Consider the following 14,164-nt stretch of genomic DNA (forward strand, 5'->3'; position numbering starts at 1 on the left):
GCTCTGCATATAAAAGCATTCACTGAATCTCCCTCTGGACTTTCTTTCCCTTCTATTTGGGCCTCCTATAACCCCCAAAGCTAGCCAGGGAAGCCAAACTACTCTGCAGGCCTCAAAATGTAAAGTTTTCCTTCACTGAAAAGCCAGGCGGCTGTTATTTTTTTTAAAAAATGAACAAAACAAGAGGACGGAGCATGCGCACTGCTTCCTCTGAGTAAAGGGCGGGGCCCTCTTCGTTCTTTCTCAACGAAGGACTCCTCGGCGCGCCTGCGCGCCGCGCGCGGCCCAACCCTCCTCCTCCCCCGAGGCACATGCGCGATGTTTCTCCCGCGACGTCGCGCAGCCCGCTCTCCCAAGGGCGCATGCGTACAACTTCACCCGCCCTCGCCGGGGTACGAGCGACGCCCCGCCCCCGGAAGCACGTTGAATGGATTTCCTGTCCTGCCTAAACGGCCCCCCCTCAGTCCCCCCAGCGGAGCCTAATTGGGTTCCAGGCAAAATAAGCCCCCCCTCCCGCCCCCCGGGGGGAGAAGGTGAGTTGGGGAGGGGCTGAGTTGGGGGGCTGCTCTGGAAGGGGAGGGGTCGCAGGGGAGCCCCCCGGGGAGGGGGGGCAGAATGGGGAGCAGGGAGGAGCGAGTAGACTCAGGTGTGCCCCACCCGGCCCTGTTTCTCTGGTCCTGGACTACAGTGTCCATTAGGCTCAGCCTGCCTGGACACAGCCATCCCAGTCCTATAACTAACCCTGGTTCCCTTTAGTCTGGGTTAAAGGCGAGCTGTGGGTTTGGGTCTGCCAAGCCAAGGGAGAGGTGGACGTATTTAGAGTCCAAAAGGTAGGGGCTCAAGATGGAGTCTCTCCCTATCCATCATTTTTCTTCCTAACAGCATCCAGCTAAAGAAATATTGCAGTTAAGTTCCAAGTTTGAACTTTCCTGTTCCTAAATTTCTGCGCCTCACAGACTTCACTTGTTAGCTTTTGTGGCACGTATATATTCTTCGCAGACGTTGGCGAGATTGGTACCGTGTCGGAGACCGGAAGAAAATAGGGGGGGGGGGGTGAAACCCAGCCCAGCTGGGAGACAAGAGCCTTTTGGCCCCCAGGTGTCATTTGCTCTTATTCAGAACTGTTTCAGGTTCAGCCGCCATGGCGGAGTCCGAGGACATCCTGGAGCTTCAGCGAGAGGTGGTGGAAGAGATGGGCATCTCCCTGGAAGAGCTGAAGCAGCTGATTGAAGAGGAGCTGGAGAAATCCGAGTATGTCAAGCAGCGGAAGGAGGAGCTGGAACGCCTGGAGGAGTGTGTGAAGCAGAAGGAGGCTGAAGTGGCCCATGTGGACCAGCTCCTTGAAAACGCCGTGAAGTAAGCAAAACAGCTTGGCCTCTGGCACACCTGTACATTTGGGAAAAGCTAGAGGCTCACAGTATAAATACAGGTAGTCTTCAGGATATAACCGTCATGGAGACTCTACCTGTAGGGGGGTCTAAGTTGTGACAATCGTAAAATGGCCCAACCGTTGAAACTTCAAAACTGGGTCATAAGTAACCCGAGGGAGGTCTGTCATAACTTTGAGAGGTTTGCTAAGTGACTAGTCATAAATCAAGGACTAAACACACCGAGGGAGAGGAAATATCTGCATTGCTTCCCTTAGTTGCCTAAGCCCTTAGCTCGCCAGAGGGGAGTATTTAGCAATCGGGCTGTTTCACCACAGCTGGGATGGTCAAGAAATAACACGGAATGCGATGAACATTTCAAGGCCTGTCAAAAGTGCGGGTTGTCCTCCACTTACCGATCTCAACGGAGCCCGGAATTTCTGTTACTAAGTGAGACAGATGTTAAGGGAGCTTTGCCCCGTTTTGCGACTTTTCTTGCAAAATTCGTTAAGGGAATCGCCGCAGTTAAGTTAGTAACACGGTTGTTAAGTGGATCAGGCTTCTCCCACTGACTTTGCTGGTCAGAAAGTCACAAAAAGGGGATCCCCTGACCCCCCCCCCCTCCTACCCCAGGACACTGCAGCTGTCATAAATACGAGTCAGGTGCTGCAGCGGTTGTGTGAAAAAATGGTCCTTTTTTCAGCGCTGCTCTAAACAAACCTGTATATTGAGTGTTTGATCCCATTTCCTCGAAAGCTCCCAGGAGCTCTGATTTGCTGGTTCCGCCTCAATCGGTATCAACTTCTGGTTCCTTCCCAGGGCGGTGGATAAATGCGAGGTGCTGGTCAAAGACATTTACGTCAACCTGGGGATGGAATATCGAGAGACGGACTCTGACTCGGAGAACAGCTCCAGCAAACCCATGGAAGTGATTGAAATCCCCGACGAAGATGACGACGACGTCATGAGCGTAGACTCAGGTTGGTGAGCCGGTGGGATCCGCCCACGTTTGCTCAAGCTTTATATCCATCTGTTGTTACCTAGCCAGGATGGTTTAAAATTGTGCTTCGATCCTTTTTGTCTGGAAAATGCTGCATTTCATTTCTATTTCCTTTCCAGATCCAAGTAACAAAATTGCAAAGGACCAGACCCTGGTAGGTTGGTGGGGCTGGAAGGGGAAACGACAGCTTAATTCACTAACCTAGTTAGGAAAAAAAATAACCTTGTTAGAAACCAAGGGTGGGTGGGTGGGCATTTTCAACAGGTAAACTGAAGCCATGAAATAGCTCTTCCTTTTGGGGGGGGGGGAAAGTTAGATTACTCTGCTTTGGTCCTGTGGATGCCACCAGGTGAGGCCTGTTAAGCTGAAATCCTGCTTTGAACCAGCTTTTGTTTGCAAGGTGGGCCAATGGTTGCTCACCGGTCTCATCTTCTCCCTGCCGAAAAGATTTAACTTGGCACCCACAAACGGCATCGAGCCAAACGTCTTCCTTTTTCTAAGATGCTGTCCGTCCCTACCTGAATTCCTCCCGGCTTTTGTCTGTTTCCATGAGGAAATCAAACAGGCGCTTTGCTTCCCCCCCCTCCCCGCCCCCGCAGCTCCGAGAAGCCATGGCTGCTATGAGGAAATCGGCTCAAGACGTTCAGAAGTTCATGGACGCGGTTAACAAGAAGTCGGGCAGCCTGGATTCCCAGAGAGGTGTGTGCGCTGTAGACAGTTGCGGTCTTTCGGGGTCTCTTCGATACCCGGATATCCTTGGGAAAGAATGCCGTCTAAAATGGAGCCCGAGAATAAATGGACATGACGTAGGGTAAAGCGTAGTGAACTCTGCAGCAGGATGAGGCCCCATCCTGGGAAATCCTAATTCTGAAATGCAGGCGTTGCCTCCTCTTCCTCCTCCGCTTCTTTCTAACGTATTTTTGAAATCATGAGGACGAGCAGCTAGCTTTCATTTTGTGGAGAAAAGAGACGAAAATGTAAATTTGAGCCGGCTGTTGTGGCACTACCTGCTTATGTGGCAGTTGATTGCTTTGTATTTTTTTTTAATCTGATACTCATCCGCGAGAGCCAGTTAGGCGTAGCAATAAAGGTGGCAGGCTAGGGACCAGGCGGTCGTGAGTTCTAGTCCTCCTTAGGCACAGAGCGAGTTGGGTGAGTCATTCTCTTTCAGCCTTGGGAAGCAAGCAGTGGCAAGCCACTTCTGAAATATTGCCCAAAACCCCCCTTTATTTTTCCCAACAGGATTACAGCAAGCCAGCCCTGGCTGTGAACTCACCCAAGATGGCGACCTCACGGTTGGGGACCGTGTCCTGGGCAAGAAACGGACAAAGACCTGGCATAAGGGCACCTTGATTGCCATCCAGACAGTGGGTAAGGACCCCTCAAATTGCCCCTGGGATCCTAGCAGGCCTGGCCAAGCCTTGCGCAGTGTGAAAACGCCTGTCAGCATCCATTTATATCACATTCATAAATGTATGTTTAAAACTTTATCCCCCCCCCCATGGATTCTGCCATCTCCCGAGGAAGGAGGAGCGCATGTGGATTCAGCCTGCCTTAGGTTATTTCAAAGGCCAAGGGAAACCTTTTGAACTGGGGGAACAAAAGGGAGGGTTAGGGAAGAAGGCATCTGGCCTGTGTCTCCATTTGAATCTGTAAAGGAAGAAGGCAATAACCATAAAGATTCAAAGTTCCCTTTTTCCCATGAAAGGGATGACACGAAGTAGGAGGATGGGGGCTGACCAAATGGGATTGAGGGAAGGGGGGTTGAATCGGGATCCCTTTATAGAGTTTCAATTTGTAAAACAATACTAAGTCCTGTCTTGTATTTCCACAACCAAGCATGTCCTAGTAAAAATTCCTTTTGGACTGGAACTGACTCCAAGAGTTTTTGTTTTCCTAAGACGTGGATTGGGGTGGGTCCTGACAACGCCTTCGCAAGATTTGCGCCCAGATGGCTTGCTAAATTTGGCAAGTATGCAAAAAGCTGCCTCTTGAAACTCATTGACAAGAAAAACTACAAAGAGAGGAAGGAAGGAAGGAAGGAAAAGAAAGACATAAAGAGAAAGAAGAAAAAGAAAAGAAACAACATTTGAGTCAGTTTAGTATTAACCAATTGTAATTTTTTCCCCTTTTCGATCAGTATTGTATGTTTATTTAACCCTCTTCATTTTATAACATCTGGAGATCTACAATTATATCCTTTCTCCGGCCCATGTAATCGCCGTGCCTCTGTGAAAAAAAAAAGTATATTTTGAACAGCCTTCTCTCCAGCAAGTTATACTTCTTTCTCTTGACCAGCTGTCTCTGATCATCATGAGGACTAGAGCCTTGCTTTAAATTAAAACGAAACCTTTCTCTCTCCTCTCCTAGGTCCTGGGAAGAAATACAAGGTAAAATTCGACAATAAAGGGAAGAGTTTGCTGTCGGGCAACCATATTGCTTACGACAGCCACCCGGTGCCCGAGAGGCTGAATGTTGGCAGCCGGGTTGTGGCCAAATACAAAGATGGCAACCAGGTCTGGCTCTACGCAGGAATCGTAGCCGAGATGCCCAACGTCAAGAATAAGATGAGGTCAGGGCAAGCCGCTCTTGGGTTTCAAAAACAGAAGGAGTGCGGGGGGGGGGGGGAAATATCAGGAAGGATGAGTATTTATTTAGGATTCCTTAAGTAAAGCCGGGAGATCAACCCAGGGAAAAGTCACAAGGAAAGAAAAATTAATGGCAAAATTAATTTTTGCCTGGTATTCTGACTAGGGCTCCTGCCTGTATTCAGCTTGTTTCTGAAGTGGGGGAAATTGCTATTTCCCCCCGCCAACCCATTGATTCTCCTTGATGCGCTGCAAACCGGAACTCACCATTCCTCTCTGTGCCTCTTCTAGGTTCCTGATCTTCTTCGACGATGGTTACGCCTCCTACGTCATTCAGCACGAGCTTTATCTTGTCTGCAGATCACGTGAGTTGGACTTTGCCTCCTGGATTCTGCTTTGGGCAGATGAGCTGGGCTTGGGTGTGGGTGTGTGGGGGGGGGTGTTTTGTTACTCTTCAGTCACTAAACGAGCTTTGGCAAGTCGAGCCTCCCCTGTAGAAGTAACTGGCGCGGCGTCTCCTTCGCGCAGTGAAAAAGGCCTGGGAGGACATTGAGGATGTTTCCTGCCGGGATTTCATCGAGGAGTACGTCACCGCCTACCCGAACCGGCCCATGGTGCTGCTCAAGAGCGGGCAGCAGATTAAGACCGAGTGGGAGGGGACTTGGTGGAAATCGCGCGTGGAGGAGGTGGACGGAAGCCTGGTCAAAATCCTCTTCCTGGTAGGCGGGGCTCAGGGCCCCCACCCGATTCTCTGCTCCCTTTCCCCTGCTGATCTCTCTTTCCAGCATGGCCCAACGTCCCCTCGCTCCCCCTCCCTCCCTCTCTTTTTCTCTCTGTTCTCTCTCTTTTCCCTTCTCTCTCTGTCCCTTTCTCTTAGTCTCTCTGCCTCTCTCTTTTCATCCCTTTCTTGGCCAGGATGACAAACGTTGCGAGTGGATCTACCGCGGTTCCACCCGCCTGGAGCCCATGTTCAGCATGAAGACGGCCACAGCTTCCACCCACGACAAGAAGCAGGCCGGGCAAATGAGGACGAGGCCCAACGTGGGTATGTCGCTCTGCCAGCACAGGGCTGGGGAGGGAAAGCCAGAGGGGAGAATAAAGACAGGCAGCCCCCGACTCGCAGTGTTGGGCGGGGACCGGGGCGAAATCCCTGACCTGCCCCTCCCCTCCAGGGGCCGTGCGGACCAAGGGCCCGGTGGTGCAGTACACCCACGACCTGACTGGAACCAGCCCTCAGCAGCAGCTCCAGCCCGCAGAGCCCCTGCTTCCCATCACCACTGCCCAGCCGCTGCCCGCCTTCTTTGGGGAAACAGAGTAAGCTGCGGGGGGGGGGAGGGCAAAGTCCCCGCTTCCGGGGGGGGGGCTCTTGCGAAGCCGCCCGTAAAGCAGCTTCCTCTCACCTTTTTACTTGACCCACAGCTCCTTCCGCACTTGCATATGAACCGGTGGCCGATTTGGGAGCAAAATGCAGGCAGTCCTCTATTTATGACCACAATTGTTGCTAAGTGAGGCACTCGTTAAGTGAGCTTTGCCCCACGTTGCGACCTTTCTTGCCACGGTTGTTAAGGCGGTCCCTGCAGCTGCTCAGCTAGTTACGCGGGTCCCGCAGAAGGGGACGACCGCGACCGTCATAAGTACGAGCCGGTTGACTAGCATCTGCCCGTCGACCTCGTGACCTTGAAGAGGCTGCAGTGGCCATCGGTGTGAAAAACGGCCCTAAGTCCCTTTTTTCAGGGCCGTCACTTCGGTCACTAAATGAACCTCTGTAAGCCGAGGACTGCCTATAAAACCTTTTTTTTTTTTTTTTACCTCCTGCAGCTCGGAGAGCCAGCTTGCTCAGGCGAAAAAACAAGTGGCGAAGAAAAGCACCTCGTTCTTACGGCCCGGCTCGGCCGGATCAGGCCTGTCCCCCCCAGCCTCTCCCGTCCTCAGCGAAACGCCGCCCGTCGGCCGCACAGGAGTGACCCAGCAGTTCAGGTGAGCTGGGGCCGGGGCCTGGAAGAGGCTGGGGGGAAGGAGGGTCACAATTTTTCAGGGACTCTGGAGAGGCCCTTGACTGTGTTGCCAAGATTTGGGAGTGGGCCCAGCCCCCAAGGGCTGCCCCAAAGGGTGGCAGAGGGGTTGGCCCCATCTTGGAACGTCTCCCCCGAAGAACGACGACTACGGGGCTGGAGGATAAAACAGAACGAAGGACGGTTGCAGGGTTTGGGTGAGGCCAGACTGGCGACAGGAAGGCCCGGGGGGGACCTGATAGCAGTCTTCCAGTATTTGGGGGGCCGCCATAAAGAGAGGGGCTCAGCCTATTCTCCAAAGCACCAGAAGGCAACGGACAGAAACTCATCCAGGGAGAGAAGCAATTCCTGGAATTAAGGAGAAACTTCCCGACATTGGGGACAGTTAACCAGTGGAACAGCTTGCCACCAGAAGCCGTGGGTGCTCCATCGCTGGAGGTTTTTATGAGTGGACAGCCATTTGTCTGGAATGGCATAGGGTCTCCTCCATGAGCAGGGGGTTGGACTAGAAGACCTCCAAGGTCCCTCTTTCGCCGACGCTCCTCTCCTTCCACCCAGCAGGTTCTCCGGGGCGCAGGCTCCCCTGGCGGGCACGGCGCCCTCCTTCCACAGCATGCTGGAACGGGTGCCCAGCGAGCCCTCCTACCGGGCGCCCGTGGAGAAGCTCTTCTACCTGCCCCACGTCTGCAGCTTCCGGTGCCTGAGCCGAGTGCGTCCCGCCCGGCCGGACCTGCACCGCAGCCGCAACCCGCTGCTGATCCCGCTGCTGCACGACTTCCGGCGCATGACGGCGCGGCGGCGCATCAACCGCAAGACGGGCTTCCACGTGGTGTACAAGACGCCCTGCGGGCTGTGCCTGCGCGGCATGGGGGAGATCGAGCGCTACCTCTTCGAGACGGAGTGCGACTTCCTCTTCCTGGAGATGTTCTGCCTGGACCCTTACGTGCTGGTGGACCGCCGCTTCCAGCCCTACAAGCCCTTCTACTACATCGCAGACATCACCAAAGGCCGGGAGGACGTGCCCCTCTCCTGCGTCAATGAGATCGACAGCACCCCCCCGCCCCAGGTGGCCTACAGCAAGGAGCGCCTCCCCGGGAAGGGCGTCTTCATCAACACCGGCCGGGAGTTCCTGGTGGGCTGCGACTGCGAGGACGGCTGCAGGGACAAGTGAGCGCCCCCCCTCCCCATCTCGGCCCCCCAAGGACACCCTCCCCCTCCATCCCCAGTCTTCCTCCTCCAGAGGACACTAACCCCCCCCCCCCCGTCCCTGGTCTTCTATTTGATTGATTGATTGATTGATGACATGTATTGCCCCCCCCGGCCCTCTCCTCCGAAGGACCCCACTTCTATCCCCAGTTTTCTATTTATGTATTCATCAATTTAGTCCCCCCCCACTCTGACCTTTGAAGGACCTCTCCCCATCCCTATCTATCCATCTATCTATCCATCACACTGCCCCCCTGCCCGAACTTAGACATCACTTGTGGGCATGAAGGAAGTCGAGACTGGTGACGCGCTTGACCTCTCCCTCCCTCCCTTCCTTCCTCGGGCTCGGCCTGGTCACCTCCAAAGGGGTCCAAATCCCGGTTTGGAGTTTAAGCCAGATCCAGCCCCGGGATCTGGTTTTATCTGCCAGGAAGCTACCACAGCATCCCCCGTTTGTCTCCCCCCTCCCCAGATCGAAATGCGCCTGTCACCAGCTGACGGTCCAGGCCACGGCTTGCACCCCCGGCGGGCAGATCAACCACAACTCTGGCTACCAGCACAAGCGCCTGGACGAGTGTCTTCCCACGGGGTGAGTGGGGATTTCGGGGGGAGGGGACCCCCGAGATGAGCCTGAGCCAGGATCAACCCCAACCCTTAGCCTGGCTCCTGCTGGATTTCCATTACGGAAAGTCCTCAACGTGCGACCGGACCCTTAGTGACCAAAGTTTTCCCCCAAAAGGCACTCATGATCCCGTTCTGATTTTCAAACGGCCAGGACTTCCCTCCCCCCCGGTGTTTATTTCTGCTTTTTGGCAAAAATGACCCACAGGAAACAATTGTTTCGCTTCGTGACCACAGACCGTTTAACGACTGACCTCAAAAAATGCATCTCCCCTCCCCCCGTGTCCTCCCCCCAGGGTGTACGAGTGCAACAAGTGCTGCAAGTGCAATTTGAACATGTGCACCAACCGGCTGGTACAGCACGGCCTGCAAGTCCGGCTGCAGCTCTTCAAGACGCAGAACAAAGGCTGGGGCATCCGGTGCCTGGACGACATCGCCAAGGGCTCCTTCGTCTGCATCTACGCCGGTAAGGCTGCGCTTCCACAGGGGAAGCTCTCGGACCGTGCAGCTGGGGGGAGGGTGCTCAGCAACGTATCGTAAGTGTGAAACTGGGCAACCTCTAAGGCTTGTGGACTTCAACTCCCAGAATTCCTCAGCCAGCCGTGCTGCCTCAGGAATTTTGGGAGTTGAAGTCCACAAGTCTTTCAAGGGCCACGGTTCCCCACCTCTGCTGTGAAACAACCGTCTGTCTCTGCGAAGAGCAAGTTCCTAGTCCTGGCGCTCAGCCGCCCCCCTCCCCTTTTTGCCGGCAGGGAAGATCCTGACGGACGACTTTGCGGACAAGGAGGGCCTGGAGATGGGGGACGAGTATTTCGCCAACCTGGACCACATCGAGAGCGTGGAGAACTCGAAGGAGGGCTACGAGAGCGAGGCCAAGTGCTCCTCGGACAGCAGCGGCGTCAACCTGAAGAACGACGAGGACGGCCACTCCGGCTCGGAGGAAGCCGAGGAGTCCAACGAGGAGAGCTCGGACGACAACTTCTGCAAAGACGAGGACTTCAGCACCAGCTCGGTCTGGCGCAGCTACGCCACCCGCCGGCAGACGCGGGGCCAGCGGGAGAACGGCCTCAGCGAGACGGCCTCCAAGGACTCCGGCCCCGGCCGGCCGGCCGGTCACGAGGAGGCCCCCCCGCCCTGCTGCAAGCCCCCCGTCTCGGAGGAGACCCCCAAGAACAAGGTGGCCTCTTGGCTCAGCTCCAACACCCTGGCCGACCAGGACAGCGACAGCCGCTCCTCCTTCCGCACGCAGGAGGCGGCCGAGGCGAAGCCCCCCAGGGTGGAACCTGGCCAGGGCGAGAAGGCCGGGGGCCCCCCCAGCAAGGACGAGCCGGGCCCGGAGGGGGAGCCGAAGGTCAAGAAGAAAGAGGTGGGGGGGTTGTCTCTGCTCAGAAGCGGGGCAGGGGTGGGGGGGAACACGGAGGGTCCCCACCCCCTGGAGCAGCCCAGGTGATCAGATTCCTCTCCTGCTTTCACGGTCCTGCAAGGGGGGGGCTTTTTTTCCCCAATGTCCACCGGCTGGGCCAGGAAGGGAAAGCACCCCCCCACACACCCCCTGCAATTGGGCAGAGCGTCCGAAGGGGACAATCTGGGGCTGAAAAGCAGCCCAGCATCAGCTTGTAGGGGAGATGGGCGGAAGGGAGGGAGGGAGGAGGGGAGGGGAGGGGAGGGGAGGGAAAGAAAGGAAACAGGGAATTTCTCTCTCCTCTCTTTCTGTAGGAACCGGACGATGCAGCCAAACCCACGTAAGACGTTTGGGCATTCTCTGCCCAGCTTTGGGGGGTGGGGGTGGGGTCTCTGCTGGGGGGGGTTTCGTTTCCTGGAAGCACCCCATAAACCTATTTTGCCTTCGAAACGCTGCCCCTTGGCGTCTCTCAGGCTTCAATTAATTGCCCCTTTCCCCCCCAACCCCCCTCGCTTTTCTGTAATTTGGGGAAGGGCTCCGGAAACCTTTGCCAAAGACCTGCCTCTTGGCAAACCCCCCCCCCCCCGCAGGGAAGGGGTCCCCCGGGGCTCTGGAGCTCAGCCCCGCTTCTCCCTGCCCTCTTGCTCAGGCCCAGCCACGCCAGCCGGGTCTACGGCTACAATCCCAACCCGCCCATCCCCGAAGGGGCCCGGCGGCCCCCCAGCAAGACCGCCTCGCATCAGAGCCGGAGGCACTCCGAGGGGCAGAATCCTGACGTGAGTGGGGGGCTTCTCCTGCAAGCCTCGACTTGCCAGAACGTAGGAGGAGGGGGGCCCAGCTCGGCTGCTCAAAGGTTGAGGGACAGGCAGGAAAAAGAGGGGGCCCAGCTCGGCTGCTCAAAGGTTGAGGGACGGGCAGGAAAAAGAGGGGGGCTGGCGGTTCCTAGGCAGGGTTAAGTGGGTCCCCCGTGGAAGGGAGACCACCGGGAAGGGCTCTTCTCCCCTCGGTAGGACGTGCTGATGCTGTCCAGCAGCACCGACAGCGATGGTGACAACGCCCGTGTGACCCCGGGGCCCATCCAGGTCAACGCCAACGACAGCGACGACATCCAGACCATCTCGTCCGGCTCGGAGGACGCCCCTGAGGGGAAGAGGAGCCTGTCTTCCCGGCTGGGTGAGATAGACTGCTCCTGGCTGCGGAGGTTCCCCTTAGGCTAGCCTTGGTCCAAGCCGGTTGCCGAGCAGTTTTGCTCACGTGACAAGAGGCCTTATTTCCAGCTTCAAACGGTCACTAAACCAGCGGCTGTAAGCCGAGGACTGCGTATGCTCTGTCAGATGCCGCCGGATCCTGACTTCCCACGGCTACCTCTGGTGGAAGGGAATCCTGGAGGTCATCTAGCCCAACCCGCTGCTTGAGCAGGAGGTTTTCACGGGACGCCCCCCCCCCCTTCTCTTGCAGGGCCGGTAAAGAAGCAGGTGGCCGTGAAGTCCACCCGTGGCTTCGCCTTGAAATCCACGCACGGCATCGCCATCAAGTCCACCAACTTGGCCTCCGGGGAGAGCGCGGCCCTCTGCCGGAACACGCGCCAGTTCTACGACGGAGAAGAGTCCTGCTACATCATCGACGCCAAGCTGGAGGGCAACCTGGGACGCTACCTCAACGTGAGAGAGAGAGAGATCCGGGGGTGCCCCCTCCCTGGGCTTGGCCCAGATTGGCTCCCCCTCCCCTCCCCGGATCCCTCCTGGTTCGTCCCTGGGAGACATCGCCCAGCGCTTCTCGGCCAAGACTTTGACCTTTCTCCTTCCCGTCCGTCTCCCCCAGCATAGCTGCAGCCCCAACCTCTTCGTCCAGAACGTCTTTGTGGACACGCACGACCTCCGCTTCCCCTGGGTGGCCTTCTTCGCCAGCAAGTAAGCCAGTTCACACACACACACACACACACACACACACACACACACACACACAAAAGTGGGGTTCCCCTCCTTTCCAGGTGGGGGCTTAAGAAGCTTGTCCAAAGGCTGCTTCCCCCCAGGAAATTCCCCAAACTCTCTTAAAAAAAGAGGCACTTCTGAGCCTTCCATGGGGGGGGGGAAATCAGCTGCCCCCAAGCGATTTCTCGGTTTCTGCCGAGTGTTTGTAAATTCCCTGCCCCCTTGGAGGGCTGGCTGCAGAGGGGAAAAGGCAGGGGAGGGAGGGGGAGGAGGAAAACAGCCCGAAGCATCAGATTCTGGCATGAAATGTGGGCCACCTTTAACCAGTCCATGGCTTAGCGGGGCGTAGGGCTTCTTTCTCCGTCAGCACACAGCTTGAGGGGCTCCTGCACCCATTTCGCAGGCCGGAGAACGGAGGCCCCGTTTTTGGAAGACCTGCAATCCCAACGGCCTCCTTCCGAAAACCTCGGGCACCCTTTTCCTGCACGCCCTTTTTTAGTCTCCTTGCTCAGTCTGGCTTTTACCGGCCCCAAATTTTTTTAAAAAAAAATCCCTACAAAAACATTGCTTAAAAATATAATAATCTGCCGGTTTCTTCTCGTAGGAGAATCCGGGCGGGGACGGAACTCACCTGGGATTACAACTACGAAGTGGGAAGTGTCGAAGGCAAAAAACTGTTGTGTTGTTGTGGTGCCATCGAATGCCGAGGCCGCTTGTTGTAAAAAGTTTGTTTTCTTCCCCACTGGGGAAAGAGACCTCTCTTTTCCAAACCCACCCCCATCCCACTGGTGAAAGTGGGACTTGCCCTGCCAGCACTCTTCCCACCCCCATCTTTCCGTGGTCCACGTCTCTTCACGTGTGGGTCCCATTGAGCACGGCTGGGGGGGGGTGTTCCCCGTGTTGACGTCTGTTTTTTTGTCCCCACCCCCCAGTTGGATGTTGTAAAGCAATAAAGAAAACCCAGTCTTTATTAAAATAACACGTTTTTCATAATTCCACTATATATATATATATATATATATATATAGTCCTCAAGTTACGACGGTTCATTTAGTGAATGCTCAAAGCTACAACGGCATTAGAAAAAGGGACTTGTGACCGCTTTGCAAATTTAGGACTTGCAGCCTCGGCATGATCAAAATTTGGACGCTTGGCGACCGACTCGTGTTTACGACGGTCGCAGTGTCCCGGGGTCACGTGATCCCCTTTTGCGACCTCCTCACAAGCAAAGTGCCCGTGGGGAAGCCGGATTCGCTTAACGGCCGTGTTTACTAACTTAACAACCTCAGAGATTCACTTCACAGTTGTGGCAAGAAAAGTTGTAAAAGTTACGCCTCTCACCTAACAAAAGTTCATTTAGCAACACATGTTTTTGGAGAATTTACTTGGAAAACTTTGGGCACGGATTTTCGATACCAAGATAGGGAGGGGAGGGCAAAATTAAAGGAGAATATTTGAAGCTCAGTGTTCAAACGAGGGCTCCACACAGTCCTCCCCGATGTAAAGTGGGGCAGGTTCCTCCTTTTTTCTCCGGAAGTCTAACACCATCTCTTTCCTCTTGCCAATGTTTAGGTGCAAGTTGTTGTTACTACACCGTATGGATAGTTTTTGTACCTCCGCCCTGTATGCTGTCTCATCCCCACAATAAATGAAGCAATTGGGGAGCTTTTCTTGCCGGTGCAAAAGTGAAGGCGGTTAACAGTTGCTTTGAATTGACCCGATTTTACAATAACTTGTGAAATTTAACGGGGGACGTCTTTGACCACATTATTCCCCCCCCAAGGCAAAACTCCTCTATGTCAACCGCAAACCAGCATCAAACAAGCTGACGCTGTGCACGGTCCTCTTCTAGCAAACGCCTTAAACATTTTCCAAAGCAGAGTCCTTATTTTCCAAAACAAGCACAGACGTTATCCCCAGGGCCTTAGAAGGCAAAACACATTTAAGAAAGAGGGAGAGAGAGAGGGAAAAATAAAGGGGGGGGGAAGCACCTTGAAGCCGATGGAAAAACAATCGCTTGATCCTGAGACAGGTGGC

General features: G+C 55.2%; 1 protein-coding gene across 5 annotated transcripts; it reads left to right on the forward strand.

Annotated features, from left to right (window-relative positions):
- The first annotated feature begins 421 nt into the window (after positions 1 to 421).
- SETDB1 (SET domain bifurcated histone lysine methyltransferase 1) lies at positions 422 to 13,791 on the forward strand. 5 transcript variants are annotated; one of them, XM_081340591.1, is made up of 22 exons: positions 422 to 533; positions 1,120 to 1,356; positions 2,187 to 2,347; positions 2,487 to 2,521; positions 2,967 to 3,066; positions 3,610 to 3,738; positions 4,738 to 4,939; positions 5,247 to 5,320; positions 5,484 to 5,674; positions 5,871 to 6,000; positions 6,128 to 6,269; positions 6,774 to 6,932; positions 7,526 to 8,134; positions 8,646 to 8,762; positions 9,091 to 9,260; positions 9,547 to 10,160; positions 10,511 to 10,536; positions 10,846 to 10,972; positions 11,207 to 11,369; positions 11,655 to 11,857; positions 12,018 to 12,106; positions 12,732 to 13,791. In XM_081340591.1, the coding sequence occupies exons 2-22, from the start codon at positions 1,142 to 1,144 to the stop codon at positions 12,847 to 12,849; spliced, it is 3,774 nt and encodes a 1,257-aa protein (XP_081196717.1). In that variant the 5' UTR covers positions 422 to 533; positions 1,120 to 1,141; the 3' UTR covers positions 12,850 to 13,791. The 5 variants fall into 5 exon arrangements, 4 of the variants coding, with proteins under 4 accessions (XP_081196717.1, XP_081196718.1, XP_081196720.1 ...); XM_081340592.1 differs by having other exon boundaries at positions 518 to 533; positions 1,131 to 1,356; XM_081340594.1 differs by having other exon boundaries at positions 519 to 533; positions 1,131 to 1,356; positions 7,529 to 8,134.
- The last annotated feature ends 373 nt before the right edge of the window (positions 13,792 to 14,164 follow it).

Source organism: Vipera berus, assembly GCF_964194415.1.
Source record: "Vipera berus genome assembly, chromosome: 16".
NCBI classification, from domain to species: Eukaryota; Metazoa; Chordata; class Lepidosauria; order Squamata; family Viperidae; genus Vipera; species Vipera berus.